This window comes from Nycticebus coucang, chromosome 7 (assembly GCF_027406575.1).
Source record: "Nycticebus coucang isolate mNycCou1 chromosome 7, mNycCou1.pri, whole genome shotgun sequence".
NCBI classification, from domain to species: domain Eukaryota; kingdom Metazoa; phylum Chordata; class Mammalia; order Primates; family Lorisidae; genus Nycticebus; species Nycticebus coucang.
In genome coordinates this window covers 87,408,744-87,429,901 of record NC_069786.1, presented here as the reverse complement: position 1 = coordinate 87,429,901, position 21,158 = coordinate 87,408,744, and the positions used below count along the sequence as shown (strand labels likewise).

Here is a 21,158-nt window from a genome sequence, read left to right as displayed (position 1 = left end):
AATTCCTCAATGCCAAGAATGATTATTATGGCAACAACATAGCCTCAGTAGGGTAAAACTAAGCCAATCCTTTACTCTAAACCCTGTGTAGGATAGTTAAACTAGTTTTGTACAAGCTATCTATTGCTATTTAACAAAGTACTCTAATTCTTAGCAGGTAGAAATAATAAACATTTATTTTCTTACAGTTCTTAAAGGTTAGGAATCTAGGGTCAACGTAAGTAGGCAGTTTTGGCTCAGGCTCTCTCACAAAGCCACAATCAAGGTGTTAGCCAGAGCTGCAATCCTCTCAAGGCTTTATTGTCAAATATCTCTTCGCTCACATGAGTTTCTCCTCAGGGATCCCTTACAACATGGAAGCTAACTTCTCCAGTGCAAGTAATCCAAGAGAGAGTGAGAAGGAGCAATCAAGCTGGAAGTCAGTCTTTTCATAATCTAATATTGGAGGACATATCTCACACTTCCGCCATATACTATTCATAAAAAGTGAGTCAGTATTTCCAGCCCACATTCAAAGGGAGGAGATTGCACAAGAGTATGTGTACTAGAAGGTAGAAAGGATCATTGAGGGCCATCTACGGGTTGCCTACTACATGTTTCTGTATTGAAGGAATTTTAAAGTATTTAATTTGCCGGTCATCATTGTAAACATCAAAGAGAGATAATATTATAAGATGTATTTCCCAAACTATTTGATCTTGGAATCCTTCCATCTGCTTTCATTTTGCCAAATTATATGTGTGTCTAGTGTTTAAGAGCACTTTTTGTTCAAGGTGGTTCTTGGACAAGGAAGTTTGTTAGAAGCACAGAATCTTAGGCCCCTGACCCACTGAATTTCTAGCACTATTTCTTGTTCTAGTTTACTTTATCTGCTGTGAATACAGCCACTCAGTTTTTTTTTCCTTGTATTTGTATGGCATACTTTTTCCCATCCTTTACTTTTGCCTTTATCTGTATATTTAACATAGGTTTCTTGGAGATAGTATACAAATAAAAGTTCATACAATCTAACAAGGTCTTCCTTTTTTAATTAGGATGTTAAGTTCGTTTCTATTTAATGTAATCATTTAAATCTATCATCTTTTAACTTGTTTTCTACTTGTTAACTTTGTTTGTTTGTTCTTTTCCCCCTATATTCTTACTGTCTTTTAGATTATTTTATTATTCCACTTTATCTTTACTATTAGTTTATTAGCTATATCTCTTTTAAAAAGATTTTAGTGGTTGCTCTAAAGTTTGTAATATACATCATCAATTTAGCACAGTCTAATTTCGAGTACTATGAAATCACTTCATGCATGATGTAAGAACCTTATGATAGTACATTTCCATTTTTTTCCTTTCATCTTTGTGATGCTATTGTCATACATTTTAATTCTAAATATGATGTACACCTCACATGTATTGCAACTAGTTTTGCTTTAGGTAATTATTTTGTAAGTGGTTAAAATAATTTTAAAATTTTGTATTTATTTTCATGTTTATCAATGCTAGAGCTATTTATTCTTGTGTGTAGATCCAAAGTTCTATAGCTATAACATGCCTTCTGTGTGAAAAATTTCTTTTAACACTTCTTTTAGTGAAAGTCTGCAGAAACAGAACAAAAAACCACATTTGCTTCTATTTTTGAAAGATATTGTAACTGGGTATAGAATTCTGTATTGACAGCTTTTTTTTTATTAAAATTTTTTTTTTTTTTTTGGTAGAGACAGAGTCTCACTTTACTGCAGTAGAGTGCCATGATGTCACAGGACTCACAGCAACCTCTAGCTCTTGGGCTTCTGTGATTCTCCTGCCTCAGCCTCCTGAGCAGCTGGGACTACAGGCGCCCGCCACAACGCCTGGCCATTTTTTGGTTGCAGTTCAGTTTTAACTTCACTGCTTCAAAGATGTCACTCCATTCTCTTCTGGCCTACATAGTTTGTGACAAGAAGACTGTTATAATTTTTTATCTCTATCTCTCTCTATGTAACATGTCATTTTTCTGTGACTGTCTTCAAGATTTTCTCATCTTTTGTTTTCATTTAATTTGGGGAAATTCTCAACTTTGTATCTTCAAATATTTTCCTGCCTAATTATTCTTCTCTCCTTTTGGGATTCTAGTATACTGTATATTAAACCACTTGATATTTTCTCATAGCTCTTAGATTTAGATTTAGAGCTCTTTAGATTTGTTCTTGTTTTTCTTTTGGTTTTAGTTTGGATCATTTTTATTCACCTATATTTAAGTTTACAGGTTCTTTCCTCAGCTATGTCCCATCTCCTGATAGGCCCATTGAAGGACTTCTTCATATCTAAAAATGTGTTTTTAATTTCTAGCATTTCCATTTCACTTTTAAATAATTTTCATCTCTTGGCTCAGCACCTATAGCTTAGTGGCTAGGGTGCCAGCCACATACAACAGAGCTGGCATATTCAAATCCAGCCTGGGCCTGCCAAACAACAATAACTACAACCACAAAACAAACAAACAAACAAACAAAAGCCAGGTGTTGTGGTGGGTGCCTGTAGTCCCAGCTACTTGGGAGGCCGAGGCCAGAGAATCACTTAAGCCCAAGAGTTTGAGGTTGCTGTGAGCTGTGATGCCACAGCACTCTACCCAGGGTGACATAGTGAGACTTTATCTCAAAAAAAATTTTTTTTCATCTCTTTATTGAAATTTCCTAATAGTGTATTCATGCATGTTGTCCAACTTTTCCACTAGCTCCTTTAATATATTAATTATAGCCCAACATATGAGTCATATCTGAATCTGGTTCTGTTTTGTCTCTACATGATTGTTTGGTTTGGTTTTTAATTTTCCTGTGTGTCTTATAATTTTTGATTGAATGATTGACATCATATGTGGGAGAACAGTAAACACTGAGATAAATAATACTGATGCCCAGAAACAAATGTGCCACTTCTTCAGTCAGGTTGATAGTATTGGAAGTTGAGTCAATCTAATTAGGAGTTGAGCTCAGTTTGGGTTTTATTATTGTTATCATTTCTTTCATTGTACCTCACCTTTCTTTATTCATTTCCTCTGATAGGGGAATGTGAAAGGGAACCTTTGAAGAAGAAATACTCCTGATGAAAACAGCTAAAAATTAACAGAACAAAGTATAGAATGGTAGAGCAAGAGAGAAATTGGAATTCCAACATACTGAGGAACTTAATCTAAGAATGGAAACAAGCAGGTGGAACCACAAGTCAGATGATGCTACCACTGACCACCCCCTACCAGAAATTAAGATGTAAAGTAGAGATTAAGTAAGACTGTTACAATAGGAGCTAAAAATAGGGGTAATTTTTAGACTATATAAGAAGTAAGAGGTTGTACTAGTGGTGGTGAGCTGTTTCTACCACTGCTCTAGGGTTAAGCCTTGTCTTAACTTTGTAGAGCTTTTTTTACGTCTTTCAATAAACCCTAAGTGTTTTAACATAGGATGTGTCTTCTATTCATCCTGTTGTCCCGTCCGCTTGGAAGAGAGGTTTCAATTGAGAGACTCTGGCCAGAGTACCCCCGTGTGCTCAAAGGATGCCTCTCAGAAGGCAGGTGGTCAGTAGCCCAATAGGGTGGCAATTAAGGTTTTTTTCTGTATTTATTCCTAAGAGATGCAGAGGTCGATTATTCTTCTAACAAGGAGTAGTCGTAGCTGAGAAGCTTATTTGACCCATCCTTTTCTGTTATAGTGTTCTTTGTTTGTTGGTGGTGTGTCTTTCAATTCTTTGACCTCCTTACAACCCACGGTTTAAAGTTCCAGCATGCTTTCAATTGAACTTACATTGTCTTATTGTGGGGCCTGGAGTTCTGCAGTTTTTCTCAGTGTTTCTCAACTATCAGTAGTGCTTGCATACCTATGTCACAGAAGGGTCTCTCTCCACATTTGTTTTCCCCCTCACTAGTAGACTGGCGGTTTTCCTGGTGCTTGGCCTACAGTGGAACAAAGGGTCCTCCATACTCCTGGTCCTGCCTTGGTCTTAGGCAGGCCCTGTGCACCTGAGCTTCAGATGTGGGGCTTTCTCAATATTTCTGCCTTTTTCTTCCCTGTTGCAGCCAAATGCTTCCTTGTATCTGTGGTGTATCCTGAGTGAGAGAGGGTTTCCCAGTAGTAGCCAACCTTCCATTTTGATTCAGTTCAGGACACTGAGCCCTAGTGATTTTTTTTTTTTTTTTTTAGAGACAGAGTCTTACTTTGTCACCCTCAGTAGAATGCTGTGGTGTCACAGCTCACAGCAACCTCCAGCTCTTGGGCGTAGGCGATTCTCTTGCCTCAGCCTCCCGAGTAGCTGGGACTACAGCCACCTGCCACAGTGCCCAGCTATTTTTTGTTGCAGTTTGGCCAGGGCCAGGTTTGAACCCACCACCCTCGGTATATGGGGTGGGTACCCTACTCACTGAGCCACAGGCGCCACCCAGCCCTAGTGTTTTCTGTCACCCTCTGAGGGGACAAGGATTTGTGCTTCTATATCTTCTTCAGAGGCAGGGGATCTTGCCAGACTCCTATTGTTGGCAATGTTTCCTGCTCTTCCCCTAGTGGTTAAGGTTGGTTTTCACATGAGAAAAAGGTTTAGAGAAGTGAGGCAGAATTTCATGATTGCTCCCCAGTGATAGAAGTATTACCTCCTAATAGTCTTATCTCTAGAAAATATTTATTTCTGGCTCAGTGCCTGTAGCTCAAGTGGCTAAGGTGCCAGCCACACACACCAGAGCTGGGGTTTTGAATCCAGCCCAGGCCTGCCAAACAACAATAACAACTACAACCAAAAAGTAGCTGGGTGTTGTGATGGGTGCCTGTAGTCCCAGCTACTTGGGAGGCTGAGGCAGGAGAATCGCTTAAGCCCAGGAGTTGGAGGTTGCTGTGAGCTGTGACGCCACAGCACTCTACTCAGGGTGATAGCTTGAGGCTCTGTCTCAAAAAAAAAAAAAATTATTATTTCTATCTTCATAGAAAGAAATGAATGTTTTTCTTTTTTTTTTTTTTTAAACAGAGTCTCACTTTGTCATCCTTGGTAGAGTACTGTGGCGTCACAGCTCACAGCAAGCTCAAACTCTTAGACTCAAGTGATTCTCTTGCCTCAGCCTCTAAGTAGCTTGAGATCACAGGCACTGGCCATAAGGTGTAGCTATTTTTTAGAGATGGGGGTCTCTCTGCCTCAGGCGGATGTCAACTCCCTAGCTCAAGCAATTCACCAGCCTCAGCCTCCCAGAGTTCTAGGATTACAAGTTTGAGCCACTGTGTTTGGCCAGAAATGTGTTTCAATATAGCTTCTTCACATATATTTACTAAGGATCTACTACACTGGTATTTTCAGTATTTAGTAGGGTGCTGCTTGCTCTTTTACTTCTCTACTAGATACATATGCTGAAAACCACATTCTCCATCTACCCGTAGGTCAAAAAGCTGTCTGCTATGAGGCAAATGCACATGGGGACATGTGGAAGAATTGGATCAGAGCCTCTGCTCTTTCTTTGGGAACAGTCTTCAAGGGTCAGACATAATGGGACCTTAAGTAATGATGGCTTAGTTTGTAATATCATCCCCTGAAAGGGCCCTTAAAAGGAAATTTCTTAACTTTAAAAAGCCATATATGGTGTATAGCATGGTGCCAAGGGTTTGAGGAAAGTTGGTTAAACTGTACTTCAAGGCTAGGGAAAGCCTAGTCTATCCTTTTAGGAGAGATGTGGCTGAACTATTTTTAAGAGGATGATTTCTGTCACACTGAGTTCTCTGAGGTGTATACTCAGTGACTAGAATTAGAGACGAGAAAAAGACTTTTTAATCCTAGCTAAGTATAGAATATTAAATCAAATCAATAGGTTTCCAGGACCCAAGGAGGCTATGCTCTTAAAAAGAAACTATCCTAATTATCAACATTAAGACCATTTAAGATATGTCTTTATCTTATGTTTTCTTTAACACAAGTTAATTTTAAGAGATAACTGATTGTTACATTGGTGAAGAAACATTTTACAGTCCTTTTGTACTCTGAAATGTGGTATGTTTATGAACTTACACATACAAGTCAAGGTTATTTAAGTAACCAAATTATTTTCAATTTGTTATTACTTGTTACTCCCCCACCCCCCAAAAAGGAAACATAGAAAGGTAAACTAAAGAAACTGGTATTTACTGATTTAATCTACAAAACAGGGTTGCTGAAGGGCCTTCCCAGTACCGTGCTGTCACTCAGTGGAGCTCGGAGAACTCAGCCCTTCAGCCCCTCAGGTCACAGATAAGTACGTTTTAAGAAAAACTCCCAGGTGAACGACCCCTCTCCTTTCTACAGCCCTTGACCTTGCGCTAAGAGCGGCAGGACGCTGACCAGGGCCCTTCAGGACTAGACGAGGCCCGGGAAGTCCAGCGAGTACGGGGCCCAGGAGGTGCGGCCAGACAGCTACCCGAGCGGCTGGGCCCGAGGCCTCCTCCGCGGGCGGGGCGGGGCGGGAGCGCAGGCCACTCCCCCGCCCGGGGCGGGGTCTCGCCTTTCCCGCGCGCCGGTCTCCCCTCCCCCTCCGCCGCCTGCGAGGCCCCGCGCTATTTCCGCTCGTCTCTGTGAAACCGGCCCCCACGGGCAAGGGTCGCACGGAGGTGAGCTGCGGGAGGGATGCGGCCGCGCCCGGGGCGGTGGTGGCTGCTGCTCTGGCTGCCGCCCCTGGCCAGAATGTCCGCGGGCACCACGCGCGGGGAGGAGGCGGCGTTGTCGGCTGTGTCGGCTGTGTCAGGTAACCCCGACACCGGGGGCGGCCCTGGCTCCCCTTCCCGGCCTCTGGGCCACTCCGAGGGCGCGGCCTGCTCCCGGGCAGCCCCGCCCCGCTTGCAGCCGCCTTGGGCTTCCTTGGCCCCCTCCGCTGGCATCTGGACAAGTTGTGATTTTAGAGCTAGAGGCGGCAGCGCAGTTCAAAGTCTGGCCCGATTCCCTCCTTTTACTGAAGCGACTGAAACTCAGATTTGTTTTGATTTGTCCAAGGTCACCTACTCACTCACTGGCACAACTGACCCACGTTTCCAGATTTTAGAGCTTTTCGTATAGTAGCATCAATTTATGTTGAAAATCTTACTATGTCTCTAGCTGTTCTTTTGGACTCAAGACTATATGGAGAAAGTAAGAGCTGCGGCTTTAGAATCGGACGGAAATTCCTCTCCCCCGACTGTCGTGACCTAGAGTGAGTAACACGACTGAGGCGCAGATAGTGATACCTCGGGCACTGTTGAGATGTTTGACATGTTAACAATGCTGGGTTCATAGGAAACAAGTGATAACTGTGGCTCATAGTATGGGCTATCCCTGGAGCGTTCTCAAGATCCTGTCACTTAAGGCAGTCAGAAAACTTGAGTTCTAACTCCAGAACTGCTTCCAATTTACCTTGAGCTTAATATTTGTTTGTTTTTTCACCCCTCATAAAAATCCTTTAAAAGATTTCCTGGATGCACTGTCCACCAACTTCCTTTCATTGCATTGGCCACCCTGATTGTGAAGGAGGCTGCCAAGGGTGTCCTTTTAGCTGGGCATGGCCCTCCCTCCAGTGAACTTAGGATTCCTTGTCAAAGTAAAGAGAGAATGGATGTTGAGATAGGCAGTTATCAAATTCTGCCATATTTATTGAGTGTTTACTATGTGCTAGGCAGTGTTGTAAGTGCTATAACTGCATTATCTTTCATATTTAACACCCATAAAAATACTATGGGTGAAGCAACCTTTTTATATACCTATTTTACAGATAAAGGAACAAAGGCTTACCACTAAGAAATGTAACAAGTGTATGTTAGTGAAAAAATAAACATCTGTCTGCGGAAGAGAGTTTCTTGGGATGGCAGCAGCCAGAAAATTAGACATAGCCTTAGACCAACACCAGAACCTTGCATTCTTCTCCAGTCATTACATTCAGCTACTATTTGTGATATAACCTTGGTCCAAGCACATGGTCTTTATGGACTATAGTTTTCTCATCAGTATAAGGAGGATGTTTGATTGCTGAATAGTCTCCAAATTTTCCTTTTTTTTTTGCTTCAGTGAACCCATTGTTTTTCAGGTTTTTTTGTTAACCGTCTTAGTGGTAATATTTTGCTACTGTATTTTGTTAATCAAAGATATCCATAAATGCTTGTCAGAGGCATTTATCACTGAGTGATAAAATTGTGGTCCAACGCTAAGAAAAATGGCAACTTTTATAGCCTTGTAGAAATGATTGCAATTCCAAATAGGCTTTACTGTGAAGCATCCAGGGTCCTGTATGATGCCAGTGCCATTGCTGGAAGCTCTGGATTAGATTAGGTCTAAGAACCATTGTTGCTCTAAAAGTCTGTGGTTTTATGATAAATGCCGAGATGAAACAGCTGATATTTCCATTAATTAACTAAGGCCCTTTCTTAATGTGAAATTAGGTGATACCTGGAATAGATGATACTTAAGGTCCCTCCCTACTCTAAAATTTTGTTTCAAATACACACACCCTTCCATGGAATAGAAAACATTCAGAACAAGTTCAGCTTTGTCACCCTATTTGGAGAAATGTCAGAGGCAGTTGACACAGGAAGGGCAGGTAGTTGTCTGGCTGAGAAGAAGAAAAACTGAAAGCCAAGGGTGCTTATAATTTGCAAACAGTGGCTGAGTTCCTTAGAAACTGCATGTTGTCCTGAGATGAAGTTCATGGTGTTGTCCTAAGGTGAAGTTCAGGCCTAAACTATAGCAATAGGTCATTTGAAACCACAGCCTTCATCATCTGTGGAGAAGACAAATCCGTGCTTTAAGTTGAAATCAAACTTGAATGTCCATCACCATTTACTAATTCCAATTTCATTCCCATATTCTTCGAGGAATAAAAATTGAGATTTATATTCAGGTTAAACATAATACTGGGGTTAATAAGATAGTTACCTTTGTAACTTTGGTACTACATATTAACCCCTTTGAAAATATGCATTTACAAAAAAATCCTAAGTCTATTTGAACTCTTCGCCAGTTAAAGTTTGTTGGGATCTTATTTCTTGTTTTTCTTACTCTTCTGTCTCTCCCCTTAGTTGTCCCAAAAGAAAAGAGGCTGTAGGTCAAATGGAGAAATGTAGTTTAATAAGTTTTATATTATTATTCTGTTATAGTTTCATCTGGAGATAGTTTTTCCTATATTTAGGCCGTGTAAAGTTAAGTTTTCAGGAGGAACACTGGTGCAGTATTTTTATGTCAAGGTTAGGATCTAAGATTTGAGAAGTATTTGTGCTTTTCTTTTTTTTTTTTTTTAGAGACAGAGTCTCATTTTGTCACCCTCAGTAGAATGCTGTGGTGTCACAGCTCACAGCAACCTCCAGCTCTTGGGCTTAGGCAATTCTCTTGCCTCAGCCTCCCGAGTAGCTGGGACTACAGGTGCCCACCACAACGCCCGGCTATTTTTTTTTGTTGTTGCAGTTTGGCTGTGGCTGGGTTCGAACCCGCCATCCTCAGTATACGGGGCTGGCACCCTACTCACTGAGCCATAGGCGCCGCCCTGTATTTGTGCTTTTCATTTTTAGTGTATTCCATGGTAGGTTTAAGTACTACCTGCTCTTTTCTGAAATTTTGACTGAATATTTTTACTGTATATGTGATTAAATTCTTTAACTTGTCTTAAATATGTGATTATACATTTAAGAAAATTATTAAGGGACAAAAGTACTATAAAAAGAGCTATTTTAAATTGAATTTATTAATTCGGGGGTCATATGCTGCTGTCTCCCTTTTTATTTATAAGATACATAACCTCAAAATTAGATGAATTGAATGTTTGTAAATTGGGTGGTATTTAAAGTGAACTAAGGGATTGATTTCATTGGTTAAGGAGACCTGCTTGAATCTTTTTGTAATGTAAATAAGTAGAGCCTCATGTACTTAGCAGTTTGGGTATAACTATTAGAAATATGCTGTTTTCCAGAAGTCAGATTAATTGAAAGGATCAAGAGAGGCTGATGAGGACTGTAGGCTGTTAAGGGAGGTAATGCTCATTCCAGGTTACTACAGAAATCAGCTTACTGTAGTAAGGATGGCATTCAGGGTTGGTACCACCCATACTCCTAAGTGCTTGGGAGATGAGGCAGAGCTAACATAGCCTTCCCCTCCAAATCTTTCCTCTGATCAGAATCAGGTTTGAGGAAGTGAATACTGGCAGTCCCAAGGTACAGATGATCTGACTTACGACCTTCCATACTTATGAACAGGCTCCCCATAAGGATAACATATGATTTAATAATTTGGGAAGTAGTTTCTTACATGTATTTAAACAAACCCACATGGTATAAGCAGTACATTGGCACAGTCGCATTACCCGAATAACTTAGCCTCATTGTTTATAGGGTCGCCTACCCACAGCATCACTTCCCTCTTAACATTTTTGTCAATTTTGTGAGTCTATGTCTACCTTTGTCACCATGCCTCTAAAGTGAAAGTCCACAGCAAGTCCAAGGGAGCCTGCATTGAAGAAAAAGATATTACAATGGAAATGAAAGTAAAAATTAATTAACTAATTAAGCCTTCAGATAAAGGCCAGAAGTCACCATTCATTGGGAAAATATTACTTTAGTCACTTTACTGTCAGAACAATATAAAGTGAGAATAATGGAATATGTGAAAGGCAGTGCTCCAATGAAAGCATTAATTATTACTAAGCAACATAATAGATTAATTATTCAAATGGAAAGGTTATTATTGATTTGGTCAAAAAATAAAGATAAGCATAACATTCCTTTAGCCTAGTGTTGATGCAACAGTCAGTGTTAACCTTTAATATTCTTTTTTGAAATTCCTTCTATCTTCTAGCTAAACTTTTTGTATACATTTTTATGTTCTGCTTATTTGAAATAAAGGAAAGAGCACAATAGTTTCAGTAACTTATTACAGTATAGAATTATTATTATTATAGTATTACCCTGTATTATTACCACATATGAACCATTATACTATTGTCATTATTATTACCATATATGTGCTGTTCATCAGGGACCTGAGTTACATACAAATCCTACCTAAAGACATTCTCGGGAATGTATCTAGTCTGTAAGCAGGGGACCACCTGTACCTGGGCTATGGAGCGCCCTACATAGTTTGGTCTCAGGTGGAAGCAGTGGTCTCTATAGGGAGATATTATTCCCTTCTGACCAAATGAATAATAATAAAATAACATTTTCATAAGTTCCTAGAAATTCAGTTTCATTTTCTAGATTGCGTTATAAGGGGATTGTCGTAATACATTTAGGTTTTGCCTGTATCTGGAGGTTCCATCCAAGCAGAATTAACCAGCATGAATAATCAGGGGCCCCATCAATACATAAAACCATTTCAGGGCTTAGTGGGTGATAAGAGTCCAAATAAGCAGTCAAACTGGCTACCCTTTCTGTTTCTCACCCTTAGTTGGATATAAGGAGATAGAAACTGAACAGTGGAATGTCTAGAAGATTGGTAAAGGCAAAAGAGGCCCAGGAAAGATAGAATCTGTCATCAATCTAAGATTAAAAGATCTAGTCTCTCTAGGAAGGCAGTGGGCCAGCCACAAGAACAGTCTTGTCACAAGTCACTGTCTTGCACTTACTCCATTTAGCCCATGGCTGAAGATTCACATGGACTCACTTGTTGGGGTTGGGCCTATGTGGCTTGTGGCTTCTTGTGACTGGGCCCTTAATTAGGAATTTTTTTTTGAATTCTTGTGTAGGTTGACTGGGATGCATTCTCCTCAGGAGAGTGGTAATAAGAAGGAAGAACAGCCAGAGAACCCCAGGCAGTGCTAACCCCTTGTAGGTATCTTTCCATGTATTGTGTAAATGCCGCATCAGCTTCGCCTCAAAAGCTGGAGGCCACTGGAGAATCCAAGGGAAATGTTTTGTATCATGCTTTCTTTAATTTGATTGAAAACTGAGGGGAAATTCAGAATAAGTTTATTTCTTCTAATTTCTTCTAACTGGGAGGTTCCTCACACAGAATACACTGATGTATATTAGTCAAACAGAAACAAGTTTATTGCCACCTTTTACTTTCCCCTGCCCTCTTCTGTCTGGTGAGGAGTGAGAAGATGGTGCCTAGCCCAGGGATGTTAAGGGTTACAGCACTCAACCTCCTAGTTAAAGGTACATTGACAATAGGATAGAGTAAGGGAGAGGTGTACGCTGTGCCTTTCAGATTGGGTCTCTTGCTCTGTGGGTTCTGAAGATGCGATGTCAGTGCCACAGGCTGCAGAGGGTGTCCTGTTTCATCAGGTGGTTTCAAAGGGAGCTCACTTCCTTTTATGGTGCTGACTGGCCCTGACGAGGCTTCTACAAAGGATGGGCTTTCACTGGCAAGGCCATGCATGCCCAAAGAACCTCTCAAATTACAAGTCACACCCAAAAGGCAAATATTTAATTTCTAGGGGTTACAGTAATGTACAAACAACGTCCTTGACTTCACGGAGAAACAGTGTAAGCTAACAAATACACGTGCATATGTAATACGAAGAAAGCAAAGTGAGAAGAAAGCAGGTGAAAAGTGATTGGGGTGTGCTGGTTTAGACAGTGGGGTCCAAGAAGGTCTCCCTGAGAAGACGTTATTGGAAGGCACAAGCCCTGCCCAGATCTGGGGGAAGAAAGTTGCAGACTGAGGAAACTTGAGATAGGTGTGTGCCAGCAACTTGAGGACAAGAGAGTCAGTGTGGCTGTGCAGCCAAGTGGGAGGGAAGGTGGAGGAGGGAAGGTCATAGAAACACTCAGGTCCTTAGGAGGGAGGAGGTGTTTTACTATGGTGCAATGGGAAGTCTTTGGAGAGGTTCGAGCAGGTAAATTTGTACTCTGATGCGTTTAAAAGATCTATAATGATGATTGGAGAATAGATTGTAGATGAAATTGCGGGGCAGTTCTGGAAGCAGGGAGACCAGCCAGAAGACTGTTACAGTCATCTGTGTGCAACATGAATGCAGCTTGGGTAACAGAGCAGGAGTTACTTCTAAATTCAAATTACAATGTTATGCTGTATTTAAATTGCATCATTTTGTTCTTGAAAGCTACAGGTATTAAAGGATTTAGTGGACAGATTTAAGATTTAGGACCAAATGGAAAAAAGTCTCATTTGAAGGTAGCATTTGTTTGTGCATCTCAGGCTCCACAAGGAGTATATTTTCTCAGACACTGCTTTTCTATGGGAGTTACTTCAGTTCTTGATGTAGTGGAGCTCCCTGGGAGAGGAGTTGTAGGGAGCGATCCTGGAGGTACTCATGAGAAAAGCCCGCCAAACATTGAGCACATGTGAAGTGAAGAAAGTACTGTCTGGAAGTAAATGTTCTTGTAATAGTCTGGGGAAGCTGGGGCTGTGCACCTGAGACATCCTCTTACCTGCCCCACCAGAATGCACTCACTGTCCAAGGATAGGTGGGAATTCCTTCCTCTCACTGAAGACTCCTACTGTCAAGTTCTTACCCTCTAGCTCTGGTTCCTGCTCAGAGAACCCCGGGGAGGCTGTGCAGAGGCAGAACGTAGGATACTGGAAGGCAAGTCCAGAGACCAGATCCTGCCCCTCCTGCTGCCTACGTGGGGCATTTAATGTTTTCTCATCTCTGTTGCTCAGGCTCTTCCTGGTTCTTCTGCCTTCCTGTCATACGTCTTGTACAGCAGCTATCAGGCCTTTGATGCCCAGGGACTGCCCTTCCCTCGTGCTGCTCATGGCCAGGAGTCATCTCCACCTCAACTACACCCAGGAATGCACCGCAGCATGGGCTGCTTCATGTGTTTGTAGCGCTGGCTCTGCACTCTCCTTTTGGCTTTTGTGCACAGACAGACCATGCAGCAGCACATTTTAACAGAGAACCTCCAGGGAGAGCTTCTTATACATTTTTGAAGCCTAGCTGTTAACCTGGATTCTTATGATTGCATTTCATGTCTTAAACTCTGCAAATTTGTTGATATATTTAAAAGCATATACATTACATCACAGTGTAGAGTAAAGATGAAATGATTTCACTGTCACAGTGGAATACTCTAATTCCTCATGTAACTTTCCTGCTTTATGTAGCCACCTGGGAATCCTGACTTTTATTCAGTTGTGTTTCAGGAGGTAGTGAAAGCTTGTCTTCACTTTCCACCAACTTAATGCTAAGTATATTTCAGGCCAGGACAAGGAACTGGGTGTGGTGGCTATTGCTTGTAATCCTAGCTCTCTGGAAGGCCAAGACAGAAGATCCCTTGAGCTCACTAGTTTGAGACCAGCCTGAGCAAGAGCGAGACCCCATCTCTACTAAAAATAAAAAGAATTAGTTAGGTGTTGTGGCAGGCACCTACAGTCACAGCTCCTCAAGAGGCTGAGGCAGGAGAACTGCTTGAATCTAGGAGTTTGAGGTTGCTATGAGCTAGGCTGGGGCCATGGTGCTTTAGCCTGGGGCAACAGAGTGAGACTATCTTAAAAAAAAAAAAAAAAAAAAGCCAGGACAGGGACCTGCCTGAGCTTATTCAATATCATTCCCTAAAAGGGCGTAACTGTTGACTACTTAGTGCTAGTTACTGAGTTCTTCCCCAACTTTGGCATAGCAGTTATTCTAGCTTCATTTCAGGTTTTTTTTTTTGAGAAACAGCTGACTACACTTCTGTTAGAGGAGTCAGGGGTTGGGTGTAAGGCCCCTTTCTGTGTATACTCATACGTGTTCCTTATTCCTGTTTCCTATTGACAGATATGATAGTGACACCCCATCTTACATTCAGAAGAATTTATGACTTTCATCCCACTTCATGTCAAATTCAAATTCAGCAGTGGTGACAGAAGAAAACGAACCCTAATTTTCTTGTGGCATTTACATCACCCCTCTGTAATACTGTATTTCTCTCTCTCAATTATGTTATATATTGTATGTGCACACACATATTTGTGTATCTACATTTGTCTCCAGCCAGTTTCTCCTGTGCTGCAGACCTGTCCATCTTCATGTAGTCCCACCAGTGAAGACTCAGTGTGTCCAAAATTGAACTCATCCCCTTCCTGCACAAACTTGCTTCTTCTCCAGTATTTCTTGTTTGAGTGAAAGGCCTCACTATCTCTCCACTCGCCAGAAACTTCACATCATCTTCTTGTCCTTCATCAGACAAGTCTCCTAAGCCTACTGATTTCACTGCCTAAGTGCTCATTAATCTGTTTTTTTCTCCCTCCTCTCTTAGTCCTTTTCTTGCTTAGATTGCTTCAGTAGCCTCCTTCTTGATTCTTCTGGCTTTGGTCTTCTTGTCCAATATTCCATACTGTTCTTTCCAAAATACAAATGTGTTCCTGTCACTTCCTTATTGAGCTGGTCATTCCCTGTTTGTTCCTGCAGATCATTGCTCAGCCCTTCTCTCCCCTGCTCAGCACCTGGAAGCTGACCTCTGTGGAGTGCACCATCTGGGCTTCTTTGCCCTCTGTCTTCCTGTCAGATTTAGTCAGTTCAAGGCACTGATGGGAGGTGAGAGAGATAGGTTGAGGTGCCCTCACTGCACCAGTCCACGGAAGTTCTGGCAGTGACTACATCCCATGAGACAGCTGTTCCTTCACTTCAGTGGCTCCAGTAGCATGGGGTCCTTCCCTTGCAATTTCAGAACTAGGTCTATTAAAAGCTTCCTGCTGTTGGTGGTGCCTGGGAACTTCACAGTGCCTTGTTGTTAGTGCCTTAACCCTGTCCACATATTTACTGAACTCTTTTCAATCAAACCCTTTTGAGTGTCACTAGTTTCTTGCTAAGACTGATACTTACCTAAAATCCGTCAATGTTCTGCTGTCAGGATGAAGTTCACATTCCTTAGTGTAGTGGTAACCACTGTTGACCTCTCCAGTTGCAGGTGGTGTACTCCTGCACTCCGACCTGTTCCCTCACAGTATAATAATCAGATATCACTAAACTGAACTACTTTCATGATTTCTCTCATCTTCATGATTCTGTATACACTTGCTGCCTCCCATCTCCTGACTTCTGTTTCATTGCTCTGATTTACCCTTCAGTCCTCTACTCAATTTCATCTTTCTGGGAATCTCTCCTTAATTCTTGCCCTCTACTTCAGGGTTGAAGAAATGCTTGTTCTCTGCTCTTACAATGCCCTCCGTATGTCACTGAGCTGTAGTATGTTCTGTCTCCTATGAGGTTGCAAAGACTGAAGCACTATAATCACCATGCTTACCATGCACAGAATGTTACAACTGCTTCTATTATCTCCCTCTGGGAATAAAAAGATCATAGTCAATTAAAGATTTAGAAAATATATTTCCTTTTTCATCTCTCAGTTCCAAGGTGTAAAGCTTTGACGGAAATGGATTTAATTAAAACTTCAAATTCAGACTGTTATTGCTACTATCAACATTCCCAAGTGAAGTGGAAATACATGTGGTCAACTGTGCAGGTAAGGACCTTCTTTTAAATCGTGTCTTAAGAAGAGGGAAATAGGGTGGCGCCTGGGGCTCAGTGAGTAGGGTGCTGGCTCCATATACGGAGGGTGGCAGGCTCAAACCCGGCCCCAGACAAACTGCAACAAAAAAATAGCCGGGCATTGTGGTGGGCACCTATAGTCCCAGCTACTCGGGAGGCTGAGGCAAAAGAATCACCTAAACCCAAGAGCTGGAGGTTGCTGTGAGCTGTGACGCAACGGCACTCTACTGAGGGCAACAAAGTGAGATTCTGTCTCTAAAAAAAAAAAAAAACAGAAAAAGAAAAGGGAAATAAAATGTACCATTTTGAAAATAGAAAGTACCTTTTGTGTGACAGAGCCGTGAGTCAGTAAAAAAGCTGACTTGGGGCTTTCAAGGGAAGGGCAGTTTGAGAAGGGACATTAATTCCTTCATCCTCTTCATCAGCCCCTCCCACACCACTCCAAATCAATATGTCATCTAAGTGAATACAGCATACTTGCTGTTTAGACACATCTCAAGACAACACCCACCCTCCTACTTTCCAAAATTGCTATCCTGCATAGATATTTTGGAGTAACCTTTGATCCCAAACATGGCCATGATAGCAATAGTATTATAGATTGCCTAGTACTTTCCTTCACTCAACATGTAACAAATATTTATTGAGAACGTATTAAGTGCCAGAAACTATTTCTAGGCTCCTAAAGGCTACAGTGGTAAACAAAATAGATCCTGGTTGTTTTGTAAAATCCTGGGACAGTATGGAAAAACCACACCACAAACTGAGAGAGAACCAAAAGACCAAAGAATGACTCAAACAAGACCAGCTTGAAGAGTTAGGTGGGTTTATTAGTGATAAATCCTAGAGTTCATACTGCTGAGCAGTATAGGAAATTACTCTATAGGAGCTTTCTTGCATGCAAAGTCTGCATCTGCCCACCCTGTGCTGTTGCCTTCACTCCTTTCCGATGAGTAATACATGGGTTTTAAACTGTATTTTGCTTGTTCACGGTGAAAAACATACCACACAGGTGTAGTACCACTATCATGCACTTTCACACAACCATGTTAATTATATTACAGTTTTTCATTGTGCGGGGATTTTAGTATCAGTTAGCTAAAGGGCACTATAGGATAGGAAAGACAGCTCTAAAGCAGTCAGGGCTGGTTTAAGCTGGCCATTTCAGACAAGAAAGTCCTAGGCATTTCAGAAAATGCTGGGCAACTTTCCTGGATCTAGCAATCATCTTGGTACTTGCTTCTTGTATTTTGCAACAACTTTACTGAGCACTGTAGGCTAGCACAGAACAGTGTTTTGTAGTATAATGGGGAACCTGCATTTTTTTCCCCTCACCTGTCCATGTTGATATTTATATTTTTCAGGGGTGGGGAATAGTAAGCAATAAATGTAATAGAGAAGAAAATGATAGAACTGGTAAGTACTGTGAAAATGTAAAGGAAAATAAGTGGGAAGAAGGGAGTGGGGGCCACCACTGTTGCTATATTTAAAAGAGTGGTCAGGGTAGTTCTCCTTAAGAAGGTAACATTTGAGAAAGATTTTAGTGAAGTGAGTGAGCAGCTGGGGTTCTAGGCTGAGAAAATAGCAGGAACATTGTATCAGGAGGCACATGATGTTGATTGGTACCATAACTGATAATATACACCACTTTGATCACAAGCAAAGGAGGGAAAATTACTACTTTCTCAAATTTTTTTTTTTTTTTTTGGAGATAGGGTCCCACTCTGTTACCCTCGGTAGAGTGCTGTAGCATCACAGCTCACAGCAACCTCCAACTCTGGGGCTTAAGCGATTCTCTTGCCTCAGCCTCCTTCGCCCGCGACAATGCCCAGCTATTTTTTGTTGTGGTTGTCACTGCTGTTTCTTAGCTGGCCAGGGCCAGGTTCAAACCTACCACCCTTGATATATGGGGCCGGCACCCTACCCACTGAGCCACAGGTGCCACCTTACTTTCTCTTTTTTAATGAGTATTTCAAGGAGATCATTTAAAACTATGTAGATATCCTGTTCTTCAACATACTTTTACCCCTTAGTTTTATTATCCACTAGCAATGCTTGTCTGAATCAGTTATCACAATGATATTTATCAAATGGTGGTTCCCTAATTCCATTATTCCTTTTACATTCATTGGCATTTTCCTATAAAGAAGAATTTTTCCTCCTCCTTTGTATGTATTCATACTCATATAGTCTCCTGAACTGCCAATTCATTTAGTGGACTATCACCCATTACTCATTATTTGTTTTGATATGCAGATTGTCTTAGATTTGGCCAGTAGGAGCCCTTCAGATTAGCTTCTGTGTCCTTTTAACTTGGGCGTATTATTTTTGAGCACTACCTTCCTTTTGAACAAACAATATGTTCCAGGTTCGTTTTGTGATTTTCTAGACCTAGCTCTTAAATCACACATTTTCCCAAGGAATATTCGCATTAGGTATGTTCCTTGGTACTGGGCTATCATGGTCACATGTATACACGTATGCATACACTGGCCCATGCATCTGTATCCACCAATTGCTAAAACACATGGATTCTGGTATCTCTAATACCCAAGGTTCATTCTAGTCTTCCACTTATTATATTTGTAACTCCCTTTTCTGTTAGTAAGAAACCTGTTCCCATTATCCTGAAAAATATTTATTTGCCTACTCCAAGAATATACTGAAAGTAGGTTCAGAATTGCTAAATTATATCATTGCAAAAAACAAACCTACTAACAGGAGTTCAGTCTTGGTTTATAGTATTTTTTATCTTTTGTCTGAGGGTATGTGGGCTAAATGGAATGCTCAAAAGTTACTTAGGCTGGGTGTGGTGGCCTACACCTGTAATCCTAGCACTTAGGAAACTAAGGATTGCTTGAACCCAGGAGTTCAAGATTACAGTGAACTGTGATCATGCCACCAACCTCTAGCCTGGGCAACGTAGACAGACCCTGTCTAAAAAAAAGTTACTTAGGTTAATGCATTCCTACCTACCTCCCTTCAGTATAGGTTTATTATTCATTGAAAGTATAGTTTGTTTTTATTTGTTTACATTTCAGAGGATTCCCCTTTTATAGTTGATTTTATTTTTATCATTTTTGAATATATGACAACATTAGTATGGTTTATAAGTCAAAATTCTACATGGTGGTACTCTCAGAGAAGTCTCTCTCTCCCTTATTCCTCCTAGTCATTCCTGCCCAATCCTTGTAGGCAGTTAGTCTGATTAGTTTCAGACATATCCTGTGTTTCTTTTGTAAATGTAAGCAGTGATGCATATTTATATAGATGGATATAAATATGAGAGACTAAGGAGTGAATTTAGGTGGAGAGGAGAAAAGGACCGAAGACTGAGCCTGGGCCAGTGTCATATTAAGAGGACAAAGAGAAGGAAGGAGCCAGCAGAAGGGAGAGAGGAGTAACAGTAAAGAAGAAGACATCTGAAAGCCCTGGGGAGAAAGTGTGACAAGGAGAAGGGCAGTGCCAAAGGCTGTTGTCAGGTTAAGTAAGATGACTGAGGATTAATTGACCATTCCATTTATCAATAGTAACCTTGTCCTGGCAGTCTGCTGGGGTAAAAGCCTGATAGAAGTGAGTTAAAGAAAGAATGGGAGGAAAGGAACTGGAGACTGTAGGCACACATAACTTTTTAAAGCAATTTTATTGCAATACAAAGCAAAGAAATGGGCAGTAGCTGGAAAGAGCAGTGGAATGTAAAGGTGTTTTTTTTTTTTTTTTTTTTTTTTTCTTTTTTAAATAGGAAAAAACATGTATGTATGTAGGGAGGAAAGAGGTTTTGGTGGGTTGTCCTTGAGTAAGCACAGGTGGATAGGATCCAGTGGGCAAGTCCAGGCCTTTCCTTTAATGGAGCATGTAAATTTCCTCTGTGACAGAAATTTCTTTCTCATGGGCACGGAGCAGAGCATGTGTCTGCAGATGCTAACAAATAGCTGGGTATAGGGGGAGGAGCTGGTCAACATTCACTTCAGTTTCTTCCATTTTCAGTGAAGTAGGAAAGAACAACAGCTGAGAATGAGGATGGGGAGGAGAAGTTGTGAAATCATTTGTTGATTCAACAAAATTGAAGAATCAGTGGATAGGAATGTGTGGTATGAGTGGTTGTAGCTTTCAGGTCTCTTTTCATGTTCTCAGTCATGGATTTGAGGAGAAACCACTGTGCATTTCTCTAGCACATTTTGTTGTGCTAACGCAAGCGTGGAATAGGTGGAGAGTTGGATTTTGTGAGTGTAACAAAGCAAGAAGGATGCAAAGGAGTCAAGGGCACGTGCCAGGGAATGGTGTAGTGATGGATCATGGGATTTAGCTGGGTGGGAAGGGACTGGGTGAGGAGCAGGGAAGGCTGCTAGATCCTTGGTGAGTTTGGAGTGCTAATGAGGGCACACTAGAAAGATAGCAGGTGGTGACCAGCCAGTGAGATGGATGCACGAAGCACAGTGTGTGGAGAGGCTGCAGTTTGTTACTAACAAGGTCCAGGGTGGCCATGGGAGCGATTAGCTAAGGTGGGTAGAGGAAGAAAGAGCACAAGAGGAAAGGAGTTCCAGGAACTGAAAAGCCAGGGTACTAGAAGGAGTTTGGGTTGTGTATATTGAAATCATCAAGAAGACTGACCACGGGAAGTGGCATTGAAGAGATAGCACTAGTAAGCCAGGAACCAGAGTCAAAGAGAAGTGAAGGAGTTGATGATGAGTGATAAAACTTGATGCCTGTGATTTATAGCTGGTGCTCTCACTCCCTCTTACAGGCCTGCCCTACTCTGGGACAGAAAGGAGCAGTAGACTAAGACTGCAGGGGAATTATCATTCAATTG

At 41.4% G+C, this 21,158-nt stretch overlaps 1 protein-coding gene across 3 annotated transcripts in view; it reads left to right on the top strand.

Annotated features, from left to right (window-relative positions):
- The first annotated feature begins 6,526 nt into the window (after window positions 1-6,526).
- Window positions 6,527-21,158, top strand: part of NEMP2 (nuclear envelope integral membrane protein 2) — a 46,778-nt gene continuing 32,146 nt past the window's right edge. For all 3 annotated transcript variants that reach the window (XR_008381228.1, XR_008381229.1, XM_053597355.1), the window contains exons 1-2: window positions 6,527-6,709; window positions 16,207-16,322. Coding sequence is in view for 1 of the 3 variants with exons in the window: in XM_053597355.1 (XP_053453330.1) it covers window positions 6,592-6,709; window positions 16,207-16,322 (234 nt within the window). In the remaining 2 variants the exon portion in view is untranslated. The remainder of the gene's footprint in view (window positions 6,710-16,206; window positions 16,323-21,158) is intronic.